This window comes from Hemitrygon akajei, chromosome 15 (assembly GCF_048418815.1).
Source record: "Hemitrygon akajei chromosome 15, sHemAka1.3, whole genome shotgun sequence".
In the NCBI taxonomy this organism is placed as follows: Eukaryota; Metazoa; Chordata; class Chondrichthyes; order Myliobatiformes; family Dasyatidae; genus Hemitrygon; species Hemitrygon akajei.
This window is the reverse complement of record NC_133138.1, coordinates 46964935-46985866: the sequence shown is the minus strand read 5'-3', so window position 1 is coordinate 46985866 and position 20932 is coordinate 46964935. Positions and strand designations below refer to the sequence as shown.

The window sequence follows — 20932 nt, the reverse complement described above, 5'->3', positions numbered from 1 at the left end:
TTATCAAGCTCCTTTGCTAACTCCTTTTTAAAAAAAAAAAAACACCTCGTTTGTAAGGCATGACCTTCTGTCCAAAGCAGGCTTTGCTTTTCCAATTGCACATAACTATTTTATCCTCAGTTCCTCTTCTATAGCTTCTCTACCACTGCCCTATAATCCTGTAATTCAGTTTGGGTAGTCTACCACGTATCTCTTCCTCTGATCCATCTCCAGCCCCTAATCACCCATTTTCAACCCTCCTCCCCCCAAATCCACCCACAATGCACGTGTTTCACTCATTTGGATAACTTCCCTCATTGTCTTCACCTGCCATTCATCTCTCCCCTAATGGTTCCTCATCAGATTCCAGCACAGTAGTGTTTGTGTTCCTGTTCATCAATCTAAGCTCCTGTCCTTACCTTCACCCTCTCCCTTCCTTGGCTGGTTTCAACCCTCTGTCAATCTTGATCCATCCTTTATCCACCTATCAGCTCCTGTCTCACTCTTCCTCTTCCTCATACTGTTTAACTTCCCTTTCCATTTTCAGTTCTGATGCAAGGTCTCCATCCCAAACAATAACAATTCCTTTCCCTCACAGCTGCAGCTGGACTTGCTGAGTCTTTGCTGGTTCCAGTATCTACAGGCTCATGTCCCCAGCTAAGATTGTATTGATGATGTACTGGTTTGAAGGATGGTGTTGTGAACTCCTCACTTGTTTTTGTGTGTGACATTACTGGTGTTAAATTTATTAAAGTCACTCCAAATCTGAGAAATGTTTTGAAATGCTTGTTATACTGCTGTATTTTTTTTCAATGGAGGGATTATTTTTCCTGAGAAATGCACAGTGTAACTTAGTTTTGTCTTCAATCTTGACCATTCTCCTACTTGGAGCAGTAAGAAGTATAGTTCAGTTTTATCCAAGTAATTTTACACACATTAGTTTTTCTTATAACTCAAAACTTTTGATTGAAATCCAAAACAATTCTGAAGTGGTAAAAAAGGTCTTTTAAACCACTTACTTTAATCAAAAAAAAAGCTGTCTGTTGAAGATGAAATTAGAATATGCATGACACTACATTGATACCTAGAATTACAAAAAAAATTATCACTAAAAGTTATAAGTTATGGAGACTAAAGAGACTAGTGTAAGTATGGAAAAAGTCCTAAAAAATTTATGTAACAGCCACTCTTTTCTGTTAAACCCGCATTTTGCTCACTATCTCAAAATAAATAGCATAAATTAAAAGTTAAGAATTTATGTAGAATACTAAACAGTTATTAAAATAATTAACATTAAATGACTAGCACGAGAGGACACAGTTTTAAGGTGCTTGGAAGTAGGTACAGAGGAGATATCAGAGGTAAGTATTTTATGCAGAGAGTGGTGAGTGAGTGGAATGGGCAGCCGGTGACGGTGGTGGAGACGGATACAATAGGGTCTTTTAAGAGACTCCTGGACAGGTACATGGAGCTCAAAAAAATAGAGGGCTATGGGTAACCCTAGGTAATTTCTAAGGTAAGGAAATGTTTGGCACAGCTTTGCGGGCCGAAGGGCCTGTATTGTGCTCTAGGTTTTCTATGTTTCTATGATATTTGAACAGACTGAAATTTGCTTCTGAGTAAGCTGGAAAAGAACAAGGAACACTGAAGCATTGTTAGTCATAGTAGAACAAGCAGAATGTTGTGCATTGTGAAGGTCATTGAATTTTGAAGACCTGTAAGTTACTGGATTAATATAAAAAGTTCTGGGCATTACAACATACTGTCTTTGTGGTTATACAGAGAAGCAGAATGAGGATAATTGTTAGATTTGGTCATAGGATTGTCTAAGTAAGCCTGTGTTTTCTGTCCTTGAATGAGAGGCACCAGTATGTATTATTTTGTAGTATTTTACTGAGGAAAAGAACAGTTTCTGTTGTGCAGCTGAGCCAGTGGAGAAATAGTTTATGATTGTAATATGATTGAAAGTTCCAGATTGAAACCAGTAGAATTTTTGTTTGCAAGCACAGCTATAATTGGTGGGAGAAATAGGAACTGAAACTAGGATACTGGACTTGCTTTAAAAGCAGTTGTTTTATTAGGAAGATGGTGTTTAGGCAAGATCCATGTAATGAAAGGCTGGTCTTGAATTCATCGTTAAAGCAGTGAAAACTGGTGGAAGAAATAATTTTGTAGATTAGTTCATTTGTGAAAATTAGTTTTTGAATACACTACTTGATATTATACAGACAAGATCTTGATCACACAAGTCAGAATTGTTTATATTAATCTATTAATGTATTAATGTCTTCCTGTTATTCCTTCTCTCTTCAAAAACAAATTGGGTAAAATTATTTTTAATCATTAATTCTTGTAGCTGTTTTGTTGCTGGGTTTCTGTGCTTAGCAAGGGCCTATTAAGTGACATGAGAAATGAACCACATTAGCAAGTATTCTACAAAAATCCAAAGTATTAAAGGATGCTAATTGGTATGATTTACTGCATAATCATTTAGATAGATAGATAGATACTTTATTCATCCCCATGGGGAAATTCAACATTTTTTCCAATGTCCCATACACTTGTTGTAGCAAAACTAATTACATACAATACTTAACTCAGTAAAAATATGATATGCATCTAAATCACTCTCTCAAAAAGCATTAATAATAGCTTTTAAAAAGTTCTTAAGTAGTTTACTTAAATACATTAAATACAATCAACCCCGGCACTTTAACATATCTTACTCCTGGCGGTTGAATTGTAAAGCCTAATGGCATTGGGGAGTATTGACCTCTTCATCCTGTCTGAGGAGCATTGCATCAATAACAACCTGTCGCTGAAACTGCTTCTCTGTCTCTGGATGGTGCTATGTAGAGGATGTTCAGGGTTTTCCATAATTGACCGTAGCCTACTCAGCGCCCTTCGCTCAGCTACCGATGTTATACTCTCCAGTACTTTGCCCACGACAGAGCCCGCCTTCCTTACCAGCTTATTAAGACGTGAGGCGTCCCTCTTCTTAATGCTGCCTCCCCAACACGCCACCACAAAGAAGAGGGCGCTCTCCACAACTGACCTATAGAACATCTTCAGCATCTCACTACAGACATTGAATGACGCCAACCTTCTAAGGAAGTACAGTCGACTCTGTGCCTTCCTGCACAAGGCATCTTTTGTTGACAAAATTTGTTGACAAATTTTCATTAATGTTGGGTAGCTACTAGCTGTCGGTGAAAACCTGATATGCTTCATCAACATATTGTTGAAAAGGCTTAGTGAAGCTTGGTGCTAGGCCTCTTGTAGTAAATTCACCCGTATTGTTGGATCTGATTGTTGTACACTTCCAAAAATTATGTTTTATTTAAGTTGAGGACTGATTCCTGCAGATACCTTTCAGGTGGGAAGGCATTTTAAAGACTCTTGCTATTAGATTTTGAAAAAGACTAGTGCTGTGGTTATATTTTTGAGAGGAAGAAAAATGTATGTTAGCAATCATTAATTTTACTGTAACATTAATATTGTGGTTATTCATTATTCAGAATAATTTTTTAAGGAATACAGAATATATGGTAATAAGGTTTTTGGTGTTGAGTTTCATTATTCTGTAAAATTGTGGTAACTTCTTAACTACACTTCAAAAGCAGCACTGTGCATTTAAAATTGGTAATCTTGAAGTTACTTAGTAATAGCCACTGAGCACTGCTGCAAGGTTTCCTAATCAATTTAATTACAAATTGTGCTGTTAAACTTCACATCATTTTTGCTCTTAGGACTGGTATATGTAAGCCTTGTTTAGTCAGGGGAACCTGTTTTAACAACATTTAAAATCATAGTTACTGCTTTTGTAATTTCACTAGTTCTGAAAAATGATTGCATTTTGTTTTATCCTTGTATATGCATGTCTTAATTTTCCCTTCTCTACAATGAATGGTATGTGTTCTATGTTCCTATTTTTATAAAGTTATACTTCCTTATTAGAACATGAAGACCCAGTTAAAGGATACGTGACAGCTTATTTTTTTAAAAGTAGCCCCTAGCAGTTACTGGAAGCATTTTATTTTACACAATTATTTGGGCATAAGTCAATCAATAAACTTTTTGAGTTTGTACTGTATCTTTTATCTGAAGATCCTGAACATGTTCTAACTTCTAAAGTTGTGCTGATCAGTTGCATGTTGAATCTTAGATTCAGTTTCTGGCTCTGCCTGAATATAGAAGGACCCTTGATTGAAGGTTTCAATGTGATTATTTTTTGTTAATTTTTGCTCTTCATACTTTTCAAACTGTCTGGAACTATTAACATTAGTGAATACGCAATGCTCCAACTACAATTTTTCTTTGTCCAAATAGGGGCTATTCTACAATTCCCAGGCTGTGTTAGCGGGTCATTTCTACTTTCAATTAGCACATCTAGAAGATTATCTGCAATAACCTCTTTTGTATCATTGCTTCTAGAGTGGCCTATTATTCTTGGCCATCCTTTTTTTCCATTTGTTGTGCATCTTCCAAGATCACATTTTGTTTTATGAAAGTCATATAGACTTGTCTCTTTCACCTTTTGTAATGCTGCTTATCTGACGTGTGGTATTACATAAGTAGACATTTCTTCTCCTTCAGTATTGAGGACATAAATTCATTGCTTTTGGTCCCCTGATGAAGTTACATTCCCCAACCAATGACTTTGCTTCTTTACTCCTTCCCTGTCCCTGGTCATACCTGAAGGCAGAACCAGGCTATTCACGACCTTGGAGTTGAACTTCTGACACAAGATCTAAAGCTGCGTAGGTTTACCTTGGTAACATTATCTGTCTCCCCAATCTTGTCTCATTTGAAGTTCTCAAACACCGTTTCTTAGTTCAGTCCTTGGTTTCCTGTGTTCTACTATTAAGCTTCTTACCTTGTAACTTTTAGTTCATCCATTTTCTAATGTGCTTTAAGCACTGCTTGGCTGTTGCTCATTGATGTCTGACTTATATTGTCTCTCAGTTTGACAACTCTGTTTTAACTTGTCAGCCATACTTTAGGACTTATTTTGTGACTGCATCTCCCTGCCTCTAATATCTTTCAGTCATGGAAAATAGTTTATTCAGTTTCACAGGAAGAATAGGGGGAAAAACACCTTTTTATAACATTAAAATGTGGGAAATGTTGGTGAACGGAGGCATCTTGGCTTGCTGGTTTAGACAATGCAGAAAGCCAATGTGCAGTATAAGTAGTAACCCAAGGGATTTGCTGGTCTTAATTACAGAAGGGAAGAAGTTGATCTTAGTTATCTGATCCAAAGCTAATGGGATCCAATGGTGTTGACTTGAGATTGGTTATCATTAAAAAAAAAATTGGTAGTGCTAATTTAATATTCTATGTATGTAGTGCTGTAAAATAAATGTTTTGAGCTTTAGTGATTGTGTAGGAAAAATAACTTTAAATTTCTTGATATTGTTCTGAGGAAGACCAAAGGTCTTTCTGGAGCTGGTTATCATTAAAATATAAAGGAATATTTGGCAACTATTTTGAGAAATGTTGATTGTGCTGTAAGAGAGAATCTATGTCTTGGCAACAAATGCAATTCCAGGTGAGAGGTGGTGAGGAAAGAACTATTTCCAATGACCTTGTGACTTTCAGATAAAGTGAAAGTAATGTCTGTTAGTGCAGAAGTTTACTTTTTTATATGGTCCATGCCCCAGAAAGACTAAACTAAATGTTGCAAAGTTACACTCACTGTGGAGGGAATTGTATTAATATAAAACCATAAGTTGATTGCTGTAAGCTACATAGTGCCTTTACACATTATTTTAATTCATGATGTATATTTACCATAAAAGCAAACAAATCCTGTTTTGTCTTGGATAGTGAAAAAGTTTGATTGTTTTCTGCTTTACTTTGTGTTTTATAGGGTGTCTGTGTCTGCTTGCTGCTCACACTAGTATTTTTGCCATTTTTTTATTCTATTAGCGCCATGTACAATCACTTTTCCCTTCATTGATTTCAAAACAATGCATCTTCAAAGAGATGGGGATGGTAAGTATGCTTTGGCATCAATCTGCATTCAATCAACCAGCATTTAGAAATAGGAATTCTAATAGATTTGGGTAGTTAAAAATAATCATGGGAAATGGAACCTTTTTGAAAGCTAAATTTTAACCCTTTGAAAACAGATACGCTGCTAGAATTCATTATGTAAGTACCACAATTAAAGGTGTTCTGTGATTCACATGCACTGAACTAATCTAGTAATCTTTCTAAAATTATACACTGCTTGGAACTGGTTTCAAAATGGTTTCTAGTTTGTGTATATATTTGATTATTTTTATGTACTGAATTACTTTTATTTTTATGCAAGTCTACAATTTAGATCATCGATGGTATTCATTGCAGAAGAAAACTCTACATATAGATATCTTTGCTTTTGCTTTATTGATAGCCTACAAGTAAAGTTAATAATTTATTGGTCAGGCAATTTGATAAAGCCAGATCTGAACCTGTTCTGTGCTGTGGTCTCCATGGTTATATTCTGTTGAAGTTTCTCTCAACTCTGAATTGCAGAAATGATTCCATTTTTGATACCTCATTGTAACAGGCCCTTTTGGCCCAACTAGGTGGCATTGCCCATTTATACCCATTTGACCAATTAATCTATGTCTTTGGAATGTGGGAGGAAACTGGAGGCAGCACATGCAGTCACAGGGAGAACATCCAGACTCCTTACAGATATTGGTGGAATGGAGTCTGGGTCACTGATGTTGTAGTAGCGTTATGCTAACAGCTAGCTACCTAAAGCCTGTCCATAGATATCAAAGGTAGGATTTTTTGGACCTAATTTGATTGCAATGTTACCACAATTGTGCAGACCTAATCATGAATAATATGGATTGGAAAGTGGAAAGGGGAATATGTGGCAGCATTCAGAAAGATTCATTGTTTTGAGCATGGGTAAAGGAAAACCCAGGCTTGTAGGGATTTAAGTGTTGATAAGTACAAGAAGAAAACATGTTTTAGTTGAAAACATTCTGATTCCTGGGATTTGAGTTCTTCATGAATCCTTTTGACAGCTGAAGCATGTAAGCTTCATGAAGCATGATTGATACTTTTGACAACTGTAAAATAAATATTTGTACTGTTACTTTAGCATTGAAAATTAAAATAAAAAATACTAAGTATTAAATGAAAAACATGATGTTTCCAACTGTAAATTTAAATTTATTCACACTAAATTTTACATAACAATAAAAATTATTTTTGTATTAGATTTAGTAATCAAGGAACTGATTCTGAAATCAAGATTTTCGCTTGTAGTATGCACACAAGTGACTTAATTTTGCAGAATTTTTACAGTTTAGTCACGTAACAGAAATTTTGATGTCTGCTTTGTAAAACATATTCCTGGCAAAATTAACTAAAAAGATGGTCTGCACATAAAACTGAAACAAACCTATTTGTAGCTTTCCGTTTTGAAGCCAACCTTAGTGATCCATGATTGGGGAAAAAATATTTTCTGTTCTTGTGTGATAAAACCAAGGAACATTAAATGTCTGCAAGAAAGCCTGTGCATAATCCTGTCAAATAGGATTTGTGGGGTAAGTGGAAAAGAATGGAAGAAAAATGAGAACAATTACATAAAGCTACAAAGTTTAGTATCATTTTTTTAAAAATCTGTCACTGTTAATATTTTGCTAACTGTGCTTGTGGCTCCTTCATTACAGGAGTATTGCAGCCCTAGAAATCTGTCTGTATTGCTATTTTCTGTATCAAACCTTCTTTCCCCTTTGAATTCCATGTTAGAAGGTGAAAAATGTACATATGGGAAGTTCTTCTTTCATTAAGCTATTTTATTGTAGCAGTGACAAATTGACCCATCTTAGTTATTTCACAGCTGGGGCCAACATTTGGACAGGAGTCATACAAGTCTTGGACAAAAGAAATAAATTGTGTCATTTGCTCAATAATGGGTGGCAACACGATTCAGAAGTGAATTAGTGCATCAGCTGGGTCAGTAGTCACAACTGAATCCCTCCTTTGCCATTCCCTCACCATCTCTGGGCATGAACAAACATCTCTGAGAGCAGCACAATCATGCTCTTCAGTTTGATCTGTTTTCTGTGATGTGCAATATTCATGGATTAGGAAAGGGTTTAACAAATGGTGAGGGAAAGGGATGGGATTTGAATCTGTACAGAAGAAGCTTGGGGAAGGGATAATTGGTTAAAGTAATGTGACTTTGTAGAAGTGGAGTAAAGGCTGGGGAATTAATCATGACTACAGTGCTCCCCACAGTACAGCGCATCAGCGAAAATACCTCAGACAGAGAGATACCTGTCACCATACACAAACTGGATGGAACATAATAACTGGGAGCAGGAGTAAGCCATCTGGTCCATCGAGCTTGCTCCAACATTCAATAAGATCATAGCTGATCTGGTTGTGAGAGGGTGTGGCAAAGCAAGTACTGAGCTGTGATTGCCAATCCAATCAATGCAGTGACATCATATCTAAATCTTACTGTCCCACAGTAGCGTTTAAGATTAAAAAAAATGACACAGTTTGTGGTTTCTTTCACATTTTGTGTTTATTTCCCATGCAAAATCCTTTAAGAGCGAATCTTATTCAGTGGGTTGTGAATTGTGAATTCTGTAAGGGTGTTTTTGTATAACCCAAACAACCATAATAAAGCGATCATCTATGCATGAATTTTGAAAAAAAATCTCAAAAAGATTGTTTCTGTGAATCTATCGAGCTGAAGAGATTATCTGAAAATCAAGTCATTATTTTGCTCCTCTGTTTGAACATTGCTGAATTTTAGTTTCCTGTACATTAAGTTACATTTAAGTTTTATAATTGGGTTATTAATAAAAAGGGTAGTATGAATTAAAGTATTTCCTAAGAATTAATATTTGATGGTTATTAAAAAGTTCTTCGATATTTAATACTAAATTAGTTGTGAACATGTATGACAGCATTTGAAATAGTAAGTTTCTGCTCCAAAGCTGGGTAGAGAATAAATTGTAGAGGGAAGAATCAAATAAATATTGCCTCTTAAAACAGAGTACATCCAGGCTCTAGTGTATGGGTTTATTCTTTCAGAAATTTTGACCATTCCTTTATTTCATCTCTCCATTTGTAAAAACATGATCTATGAATTTTACACTTACTGTTTAACTTGAAACTTTGTTAACTTCAGCATAGAATTTCAATCTGTACTTATTTATTCTTATGGTTTTTTTTAAGCTAATACAGACACTAAGTAAGCAGGGAAATGCTCTCTGTGTAGTTCATTACACAACTTTGAGGTCCCAAGTTACCACCTAGTCAATTAATAACTCCATGAAATGCCACAATTTTTAAAAAGCTGTCTAGTTTTGTATTTTTCTGAACAATAATGATGATAACTGTGAACAATGCAATTTTTACCCTTTTTAAGATTCTTTTTGCTATTTGTTGCTGTCAGCTTTTGATCAACTGCTCTACCCGTTGTACACAAACTTCAACTTTTACCTTTATTTGAATGTTGGTACATATTGTATACAATCATAATTAACATGGGTAACTGAGATCTACACTGGCAGCCAACGTTAAAGTTGGGATGGAAAATCCCCATTGAAATACAGGAGCTGAAAATCAATTCTAAAATTGGGCTCTTACGCAACTATTAATTTCAATAATCTTCATCAGAATGTGTATTTAGAAGGAAGTCTATGAGTGGACCAACCATCTTCCTGCACAGGCCCAAGAAAGTTACTCAGGAATATTTAATTTTTTAATAATCAATTAAATAAATCATAAAACTAACAGATATTGTGAAATATAAAGGATTGTGCTGCTTAAAATTGATATTGAGGACTTAAAAACCTTAATGCATTTTAATAGATTGAATTTCTTTGTTCCCATTCTGACAGAAAGGATTGGTTACTTTTCCCAGATAACTGTTTGTAATGGTCTCAGCTGACTAGTTACAAGTTCACGAAAGAAACAAAATTTTAATAATTCTCCATTCTAATTTCAAAAAATAATATGCAGATACAGCTCATACTGACTTGCATGGTTAAAAATCATACAGCAGGATTGTTGAACCTGCTGTTCCAGTGTTTGGGCACCAACCTGTGTGACTGCATCACTACAGGTGATCATTTATCTAATCTAAATTTAGTTTGAGTAGCTGATCTGTATGGGTCATGTGTCACTTTTCTATGCAGCATTGCTGATCTGAGGTTGGCATAATTGGTATCAGTCAAAATTTCTGGTTTTGTTTGAACTCCAGAGACTTGAAGGTATTTATATTTATTCTGGAGTTGTGGAGTTTTCTAGACAAGTGAGTTTTCAGAAAGAACTGATAGATTTAGAATGAAAAATATGATCTTGCCATGGCATGGAGGAAGATGAAAATGCCTGAGGCAATGCAATCAGATACTGAAAATATACGGTAGTTTCTAACCACAAGAGGAATTGTTTGTTAGTTCCTCTATCTGGTTTAATAATATTTCTGTTGTCAGAATTCATTATTTTGCAGCTTCTGCAATGTGACAATGATAAAGGAGTGTCTTGAGCAATGAGTCGAAAAATACTTGGGGATTTCCTACTCTAGGTTTCATAAAACCGGATGGACGGAATATAATAAATGTAGAAATCTTTGAAATTTTTTGGAAGGTTAGCCAGGCTGGGTGGGAATCAATATTTTTATATAGAGTATTTCCCTGACTTTGCTTTTTTTAGCCCTTGGGCCAGTGCTTTGTTTTTTTATGTTGGTAGAGCAAAATTGACAATCTAAGAGCTCCTTGAAAAATCATAAATCTCGAACTACTTCAGAAGTCTTGGATGCCATCATTCCATTTGTTCTCCTGAGCCGTTTTGGCTTATTGCTATTTTTCCTGCAGTTTCTCAAAAGTTACTCTGGGGAAAATCTGGAATCTGAAGCCACAGCAGGTTAGCTTAATTCAGTGGTTTCATTCATTTAATGAAGGGAAGAATCTCTTCAACAGTGAGAGAAAAGTTTCAGGTATTTTGCATGTCTCTGAATTAAGTTAATTAAATATTGTTGAATTAAATGTAATTAATTATTTTAAAAGAAAGCTTAATCCTCTCGCTGACTGCCTCCCAGGGTTCAAATTTCTCCTCAATTTTGATTGTTATGCAACATAATGGTTCACGTGACTCAGGATTGTACTAGCAATGTGTGCTGTACTGATAGAATAAGTTGCATACAGTCTGTCTTAGACCATGATGCATAACATACTGCTTATGGAATCAATTTACTGCTATAGCTAAGTACGGGTAGAGAAGCAGAGAGCGTTGTGTTTTTTAGCTTATTGAAGCAGACTGAATGGAATCATTTCATCGTCTAGATTTGGCTTGTAGGCTCTATGTTGTCCACTTTGGTCACAGACTTGCAGGTAAGGTGGAATAGACATGAATTTATATTTAGGGTATAAACTAAATTATGACTGTCGTAATGAAATAGATTGGTATATTTTTGTTGGAACTTCTAATTCTTGTTGTTACAGGTTCTTTTGACCTGGTTTTCACCTTTACAGTAGTGTTGAATTTGTATAATTGTTAATTTTGGTTTTTTGTGTAGATCCTGTTCCTGCATTTAAATCATGGCAGGATGAATATGAGCATGAAATGGGAGAGGCACAGCTTTCACCACAGGCAGGAAGACTGACTAACCATCCACTTGAAGAAGACCCACAACCTATGTTATGCCGTCGTTACCTTAATTTTGGTCATAGGCAGCGCTTTCTAGATGAATCTGATTCAATAACTGCCTCACTGAAAGGACTTTCCACCTTCAGGTATAGTTTGTAATTATTGCATTTTTTTCCAATTTTTCCTTACTGTTCCTTTGATGTCAATTGTTTGGTTACTGTTTTTCTGTTTTTAGCATGGTTATGACAACTGATTTGATTCTTGAACTGCACATTTTTCTGTACAGAAATTAAATATTTGATTCCCTCTTCACTTAAACTCTAGACCAGGGAATGATCCATTAGCTAATTTTCTTAATTAGTTAACTAACCACTTAACAATTTAACCACCCAATGTAGTCACTCATGCAGATTTCTAGTGACAGTACCAATAATTTATGATGGGGTTGTTGTGTAGTTCTCATTTATAGATTTGCCTATGTGTGCACTAGAATTCAATTTTGGGAGTGATTGTTTTGGCCATTGGCATTTCCTTACCCCAGGTGCTCTAGGGCTGATTATAATGGCCCTATGGTTGTCTGTTTCAAAATTTGATCACGTAGAATAACATTGTCTGATTGGGCCATTTATTGATTGCATAAACTGACTGTCACAACCTTATTTTTATTTAAGTGTATTTTAAATGCATTTGATATATACTTTCCACAATAATCTGCATCTTTCTAATTATTTCAAGGTACGATTTTTATTTGTTGACAAATAAATGACTAGTGAGAGATTTTGGTTAATGATTTTATATTTCTTCTTTACCTTAAGTGAAAGACTTAAACTTCCTCTTAACTATTGTAATGATATTTTAAGGCCTCGAAGATCATCATTTGATTCCAGAGATGATGAAAAGGAAGACCCAGCTCAACTACAGCTGACTAAAAAAATTCAGAATATCAAAAAGAAAATGAAGTTATTTGAAGAACAATTTGAAAAGGAACGAAAATACAAGGTGAGCTTTTTGAAAACTTTATGAATGTTGATTGCATTAATTGATGATGAAGGTAAACACAAAGAACAATTTTTATCAAATTTCCCTTCATTTAATGAATATTTTAATCTTTACTGAAGATATTACTGTGAATAATATTTGGTAATGGTGCCGGCATTTTTTGGCAATGCAGAATTTCCTACCCATTTTCATACATGGTAATGAGAGATATGTGGGTTTCTATTCGGGAGATTGAAAGCACAGAAAATTCTTACTCAGATTTTGGGTTCCCACTGACATGCAACATTTTCCCTGTGGTATGTGGTTATCTTAAACAAACATTCCATCAAACATAGAAAATGATTTGAAAAATTACATATAGAAAAATAGCATTAAATCTTCCACAAGTGAAAGAAATTATACATAATATTAAAGAATCCAAAGCCAGTATTAATCTATATATGCATAGTTCATAAGAAATATAATTATTTTTGAAAATACCATTGTTAAAATAACATGGAAATTCATTTTGCAATATCGTCTTTGGCAGAAAAACAAAACTCTTAATCCTTACAAAATGCACTACTTCTACATTTCAAAATCAAGAAACAAAGCACGTGTAAAAATCTTGAAAATAAACACATTCAGAATCCTTGGCTGTGAATGGTTATTCTTTTCATAGGTACCGGTTGCAGAGGGAGGCACAGAGTTCCAGGTTTTGTGGCATTTTGATTAGAACTAAGGATATTGTTGTGTTGAACATTGTGCTGTAGTCAATAGACAGCAGCATTACGTAACTATTACTATTGTCTAGGTGATTCAAACCCAAGTGGAAAGCCAGTGATGTTGCATCCACTGTAGACCTATTGTGGTGATGGGCAATCTGCAACAGGTCCAGGTCCTTGATTAGGTAAGATTAGAGTTTGGCCATGACCAACCTCTCAAAGCACTTCATCACAGGAAATCTGAGTGCCATGTGAGTGCCGATAGTTATTGAGGCAGCTCACCCTGCTCTTGGTCACTGTCATGATTGGTCCCCTTTTGAAGCAGATAGGAACCTCTGACTGCAACAGAGATTGAAGATGTTCTTGAACACCCCACCCAGTTAGTTGGTACAGGTTTTCAGAGCCCATCAGCTATACCTGAAAGGGCTCTGAAAACCAGGGCTTGATGCCTTGTAAGGGTTCACCCTTTTGACATTGTTCTGATATTGGCCACTAAGACAAAGATACAAGGTTACCGGATGCTGCTGGGATTTGCATAGAAATAGTTTTATTCTCCCTTTCAAAGCGTGCTTAAAAGGCATTGAGCTCATCTTAGGAGTGAAGCATCACAGCCATTCATAATGTTAGGTTTTGTTAGAAGTAATGGCCTGCAAACCCTGTCAGAGCTGATATGCATCAGATTCTGTCTCTAATGTCAATTGGAATTGTTTTTTCACCCTTAAGATTGCCTTCCGTAGGTTGTACCTAGACTACTTGTATAGTCTGAATCACCAATCTTGAATACCACAGATCTAGCCTTCAGCAGACTACGAATTTTCTGGTTCATCCATGGCTCTTTGATTTGGCTATGCCCAATATGTTCTCCAAGACACACCCTCGTCTACACAGGTTTTGATGAAGTCAGTGACAACTGTGGTTTATTCACTCTGACTCAAAGATGAATCCCTGAATATTGTCCAGTCCACTCACCCAAATCCATCCTGTAAGTGCTCCTCCACCTCCCTTGACCATTCCTTCTTGCTTCTCACAATTGGTGCTGTGGTTTTTGTCTCTGCCTGTACACTGGGCGTAGAAGTACAGCCAGCTGATTGGACTTCCCAAAGAGTAGGCATAGAATAATTTTCTAACAGTGGGCTTCTTCCAAGCAATCGATACCACTAGCACTTGGTGGTGCCAAGTATTTTATCTTGTCCCTTTTCCATAGATAGACCTCTCTGTCCAACTCTAAATCATGTATCTGAACTCATTAGAGGGAGGATGAACCATTTGGTACATTTTCAAGATGATTCCTGTCCTTGGTTTCTTTCATGAGGTTTTTATGAGTGCAGATAAGTTAAGTACATGGTGTTTATGGTATTCTAGTGCATGAATTTCAGGAAGCTAGCAGGCAGATATAGCAAGTGATTTGGAAGATGTGGCATATTTGTTCTCATTGCAAGAGGGTTGGAGTTTCAAAATATATAAGTATAATAATTGTACAGGGTCTTGGTGAGTCCACATCTGGAGTACTGTGCATCATATTCGTCAGCTTATTGAAGAAAAGACATATTGACATTGGAAACAATCCAAAAGCAAGTAACTAAACTAATTCCTGAAATGTGAGGCTTCTGCTATCATAGTTAAAGAAATTAGATTATTTTGATGTGGAGCCAGGAGCGACCATATTGAACCCTGCATTAATTTGGCAGTGTGGGGTTAGGATTGGTGGGGGAAGGCATGGCAAGGTAGATGTTGAGCTGTTTCCAATTACAAGAGCATCTCAAAAGGAGTGAGATTATTTCAATAGTTCAAAATTGGAGGTACTCATTTAACGCTGAGACACCTAGAAACTCAGGGTGGTAAATTACTGGAATACTTTACCTCAGGAGGTTATAGGCCTAGATCATTGGGGATATTTAAAGAATTAGTTAAATTTTTGAAGGATTGGGGAATTGAGGTTTGATGTTTTTGGCACAGGAAGAGATGAGGCCTTGGGCTGATCTGTGCTGTAGATTTCTATGTTCTATGATCATACTGAATGACAGGATTGAGGAGCCGAAGTACCTACCGCTGGTATTTTGTTATATTCTTCCATTTGAATGGTTTATATGGAAGGAAATGATGGATTGTCAAAGGATGCGATGGATTATTGAGACAGGATTGAAAGGTATGTTTAGGAAGAGCAAATCAAAAACCTTTTCACTCTTGAGTTATTGAACTTGTCGTAAGTTATGTCTTTATCAAAGGTTGCTGGTGGTTATTTCTATCTACTATTACATAGCAGTTACCTTGGGCTCTGTTCCTAAAGAGGAAGAGGACTTTATGGTCCATGCTGTTTTTGTTGGTATGTTTAGTAGGCTTTCTACATGTACCATTTACAAAACACTTAAAATGTACTACTTTTGTACTTTTCACTGAAAATTTAATGGTAGTGAAGTATTAATCTGATATATTTTGAAGGTGTGGCAGTGATACGGGGAAGAGAGATATAGCATTTTAAATTGTCTTTGTATTTAACCACTTTGGATATAATATCAATAAAGTTTGTTTCTCAGTAAAGGATTCATTTCCCTATTTGTTTCTGTGGGACTTCTAGATATGTTAATATGTATCTCATAACACACAAAAGGCGTTTAATTTAATTTTATTATATAGCTATCTCTCAGAGCATTTACACATCAACAGGCATACATATATTGCCTGTCTTTACAGTTGTCTTTTTAGCAATCTCTGAGGCAGAACGCAACCTTTCACTTTTACTTAATTTCCAATGCAGGCAATTTTATTAATCCATGGATGGATGATGCATGTACATTCATGTGGCTTTGTATTATAACTTTGACAGCCTCTGTAATTTTATTCCTCAACTCGAGAATTCTAGGGTTTAAACCAGGATTATAATGAAGGAGGGTGATAAAGTTACATATAAGCTTTTTAAGCAGATTTGAACCTTGAGGGCAATATATTAGCATGGTTGAGTGGTTAGTGGAATTTATAACAGATAAAGTGCCTATAAAAAGTATTCAACCACCTTTGACATTTTCAGGTCTTATTGTTTTACAACATTGGATTTAATTTGGCTTTTTTGACACTGATCAACAGAAAAAGACTCAAGTCGTGAAAATTATTTTTGGGTTGGATATTGCAATTAGTGTTTTTTAGGAATCTGTGTTTATAATAATAGACCTGTTGATTGAGTGGGCAAAACTATTTCTGGTGAATATTCTGAGGTAAAATATTCTAGTAAAGTATTCCGGATGACGGAGTAGAGGGAGACAGAGTAAGAAGGCTTTGGCTCAATGGGGCTTAGGCGATTATGGGTCGAGGCAAGGTAGGATGCCTGAGTAGAATACAGACAGGAAGCATGTGTGTTAGGCTGGTGTTCTGTGCTCAGTGTCAGATGTGGGAGGTTCAGGAGGCTCCTGCTTGAGTACTGTTGGGGGGGGTGGTCAGCCTACCAGGGGAAAGCATCAGTGGCTGCATCTCTGACATAGTGTCTGGTCTTGTGGCTCAGAAGGGTAGAGAAAGGAAGAGGATGGCAGCAGTATACGGGACTCTATAGTTAGGGGGTCAGACAGGCGATTCTGTGGACGCAGGAAAGAAGCACAGATGGTAGTTTGCCTCCCAGGTGCCTGGGTCTGGGAAGGAGAACAACCAGAGGTCTTGGTACATATCGGTACCAATGACATACGCAGGAAAAGGGAGGAGGACCTGAAAGTAGACTACAGGAAGTTAGGAAGGAAGTTGAGAAGCAGGACCACAAAGGTAGTCATCTCCGGATTACTGCCTGTGCCATGCGACAGTGAGTATAGGAATAGAGTGAGGTGGTGGATAAGTACGTGGCTGAGGGATTGGAGCATAGGGCAGGGATTCAGATTTCTGGATCATTGGGACATCTTTTGGGGCAGGAATGACCTGTACAAAAAGGATGGGTTGCACTTGAATCCCAGGGGACCAATATACTGGCAGGAGCTTTGCAAAGACTATTGGGGAGAGTTTAAACTAGGTTTGCTGGGCAGTGGGAACCAAACTGAAGAGACAGAAAAAGAGACGGTTGGCTCACAAAGAAAGCTTGTGAGAGGGAGGATAGGTAGGTGATCGAGAAAGGACGCGCTCAGACCAGTGATTTGAGATGTGTATTTTACCACAAGGAGTATTATGAACAGAGCGGGATCAGTACTTGGAGCCTTGATGTTGTGGCTCAGGGGCAGGAATGGTTACTTCGAGTGCCAGGCTTTAGATTTTTCAGGAAGGGAGGCAGAAGAGGTGGGGGTGTGGCACTGTTGATCAAAGATAGTGTCACAGCAGTAGAAAAGGAGGAAGACATGGAGGAATTGTCTACGGTGTCTCTGTGGGTGGAAGTTAGGAACAGGAAGGGGTCAACTCTACTGGGTGTTTTTTTGTAGACCACCCAGTAGTAACAGGGACATCGAGGAGCAGATAGGTAGACAGATTCTGGAAAGGTGTAATAATAACAGGGTTGTCGTGGTGAGAGATCTTAAATTTCCCAAATATCAATTGGCAAGAGGTCTAGATAGGGTGGAATTCATTAGGTGTGTTCAAGAAGGTTTCTTGACACAATATGTAGATAAGTCTACAAGAGGAGAGGCTGTTCTTGATCTTGTGTTGGGAAATGAACCTGGTCAGGTGTCAGATCTCTCAGTGGGAGAGCGTTTTGGAGATAGTGATCACAATTCTATCTCCTTTACCATAGCATTGGAGAGGGATAGGAACAGACAAGTTAGGAAAGTATTTAGTTGGAGTAAGGGGAAATATGAGGCTATCAGGCAGGAACTTGGAAGCATAAATTAGAAACATGTTCTCAGGGAAATGTATGGAAGAAATATGGCAAATGTTCAGGATGGTAGGGTACAGGAACCGTGGTGCACAAAGACTTTTGTAAATCGAGTCAAGAAGAAAAGAAGAGCTTACGAAAGGTTCAAAAAGCTAGGTAATGATAGAGATCTAGAAGATTATAAGGCTAGCAGGAAGGAGCTCAAGAAAGAAATTAGGAGAGCCGGAAGGGGCTAGGAGAACGCTTTGGTGGACAGGGTTAAGGAAAATCCCAAGGCATTCTTCAAGTATATTAAGAGCAAGAGGATAAGATGTGAGAGAATAGGACCAATCAAGTGTGACAGTGGAAAAGTGTGTATGGAACCTGAGGAGATAGCAGAGGTACTTAATGAAAAGGATCTTGGCAATTGTAGGGATGACTTACAGCGGACTGAAAAGCTTGAGTATGTAGATATTAAGAAAGAGGATGTGCAGGAGCTTTTGGAAATCATCAAGTTGGATAGGTCACTGGGACTGGACGAGATATACCCCAGGCTACTGTGGGAGGTGTTTCTGCCTTGGAATAACCTACCTGTATATAGTGACTTTAGACGCATTTCCTAGTAATGACCAGTGACTCAAAAATTTGAAGTGAAATCATATGAAAATAGATACAAAACTTTAAAACACACGGAAACAGCTACAGTGCTTATAAAAAGTCTTCCTCCCCCCCCCCCGGAAGTTTTCATATTTTATTGTCTTACACCATTGAATCACAGTGAATTTAACTTGGCTTTTTTGGCACTGATCAACAGAAAAAGTCTCTTATGTGTAAAAGTGAAAACAAATTCTACAAATTGGTCTAAATTTATGACAATCATTAATAATTGATCTGGATGATGAGGTGGTAAATTGGATTAGTAAGTATGCAGATGATACTAAGATAGGTGACGTGGATAATGAAGTAGGTTTTCAAAGCTTATAGAGAGATTTAGGACAATTAGAAGAGTGGGCTGAAAGATGGCAGATGGAGTTTAATGCTGATAAGTGTGAGGTGCTACATTTTGGTAGGAATAATCAAAATAGGACATGCATGGTAAATGGTAGGGCATTGAAGAATGCAATAGAGCGGAGTGATCTAGGAATAATGGTGCATAGTTCCCTGAAGGTGGAATCTCATGTGGATAGGGTGGTGAAGAAAGCTTTTGGTATGTTGGCCTTTATAAATCAGAGCATTGAGTATAGGAGTTGGGATGTAATGTTAAAATTGTACAAGGCATTGCTGAGGCCAAATGTGGAGTATTGTGTACAGTTCTGGTCACCGAATTATAAGAAAGATGTCAACAAAATAGAGAGAGTACAGAGAAGATTTACTAGAATGTTACTTGGGCTTCAGCACCTAATTTACAGGGAAAGGTTGAACAAATTAGGTCTTTATTCTTTGGAGCGTAGAAGGTTGAGGGGGGACTTGATAGAGGTATTTAAAATTATGAGGGGGATAGATAGAGTTGGTATGGATAGGCTTTTTCCATTGAGCGTAGGGGAGATTCAAACAAGAGGACATGTGTTCAGAGTTAGGGGACAAAAGTTTAGGGGTAACACGAGGGGGAACTTCTTTACTCAGAGTGGTAGTTGTGTGAAACGAGCTTCCAGTAGAAGTGGTAGAGGCAGGTTCGGTATTGTCATTTAAAGTAAAATTGGATAGGTATATGGACAGGAAAGGAATGGAGGGTTATGGGTTGAGTGTAGGTCAGTGGGTCTAGGTGAGAGTAAGTGTTCGGCACGGACTAGAAGAGCCGAGATGACCTGTTTCTGTGCTGTAATTGTTATATGGTTATATGTTAATTGATTGAATAATTACTACCCCCTTCAAGTCAGTATTTAGTAGATGCACCTTTGGCAGCAATTATAGTCTGTGTGGCTAGGTCTTTATCAGCTTTGCAAATCTGGACACTGCACTTATTCCCCATTCTTCTTTTCAAAACTGTTCGAGCTTTGTCAGATTGCATGGGGCTCGTGAGTGAACAGCCCTTTGGAAAACAGATCCTCTCCCAAGTTGTTGTTGTCTTGAAGACTCCACCAAGTTTTCCTCCAGGATTTCCCTGTATTTTGCTGCATTCATTTTACTTTCCCCCTTCACAGACCTTCCAGGGTCTGCTGCAGTGAAGCATCACCACAGTATGAAGAAACCACCACCATGCTTCACAGTAGGGATGGTGCGATTTTGATGATGTGTGGTGTTTGGTTTACGCCAAACATAGCACTTAGTTTGATGGCCAAAAAACTCAATTTTGTTCCATTAGACCATAGAACCTTCTTCCAGCTGACTTCAGAGTCTCCCATTTGCCTTCAAGCAAACTTCAGCCGAGATTTCATGTGAGTTTTTTTTCAACAGTGGTTTTTGTCACTCTCTCATAAAGCTGTGACTGGTGAAGCACTTGGGCAACAGTTGTGGTATGCGCAGTCTCTCCCATCTCAGCCACTGAAACTTGTCACTCCTGCAGAATTGTCATAGGTCTCTTGATGGCCTTCCTTGCTAGTCCCCTTGTACGGTCACTCAGATTTTGAAGACTGCCTGCTTCAGGCAGATTTACAGCTGTACCATATTCTTTCTATTTCTTGATGATTGACTTAACTGTACTTCAAGGGATATTCAGTGACTTGGGAATTTTCTTGTATCCATCTCCTGCCTTGTGCTTTTCAATAATCTTTTTGCGGAGTTGCTTGGAGTGTTCTTTTGTCCTCGTGGTGTAGTTTTTGCCAGGATACTGACTCATCAGCAGTTGGACATTCTAGATACAGCTGTATTTTTACTAATATCAATTGAAGCATTTTGACTGCACACAGGTGATCTCCATTTAACTAATTATGTGACTTATAAA

At 37.3% G+C, this 20932-nt stretch overlaps 1 protein-coding gene across 6 annotated transcripts in view; it reads left to right on the top strand.

The window, feature by feature from the left end:
* Positions 1-20932, top strand: part of LOC140739316 (protein FAM13B-like) — a 129841-nt gene that overhangs the window by 74764 nt on the left and 34145 nt on the right. For 5 of the 6 annotated variants that reach the window (XM_073067490.1, XM_073067491.1, XM_073067489.1 and 2 more), the window contains 3 exons: positions 5911-5976; positions 11525-11741; positions 12456-12594. In XM_073067490.1, coding sequence (XP_072923591.1) covers positions 5911-5976; positions 11525-11741; positions 12456-12594 — 422 coding nt within the window. The remainder of the gene's footprint in view (positions 1-5910; positions 5977-11524; positions 11742-12455; positions 12595-20932) is intronic. The other variant, XM_073067492.1, reaches the window with a different exon arrangement.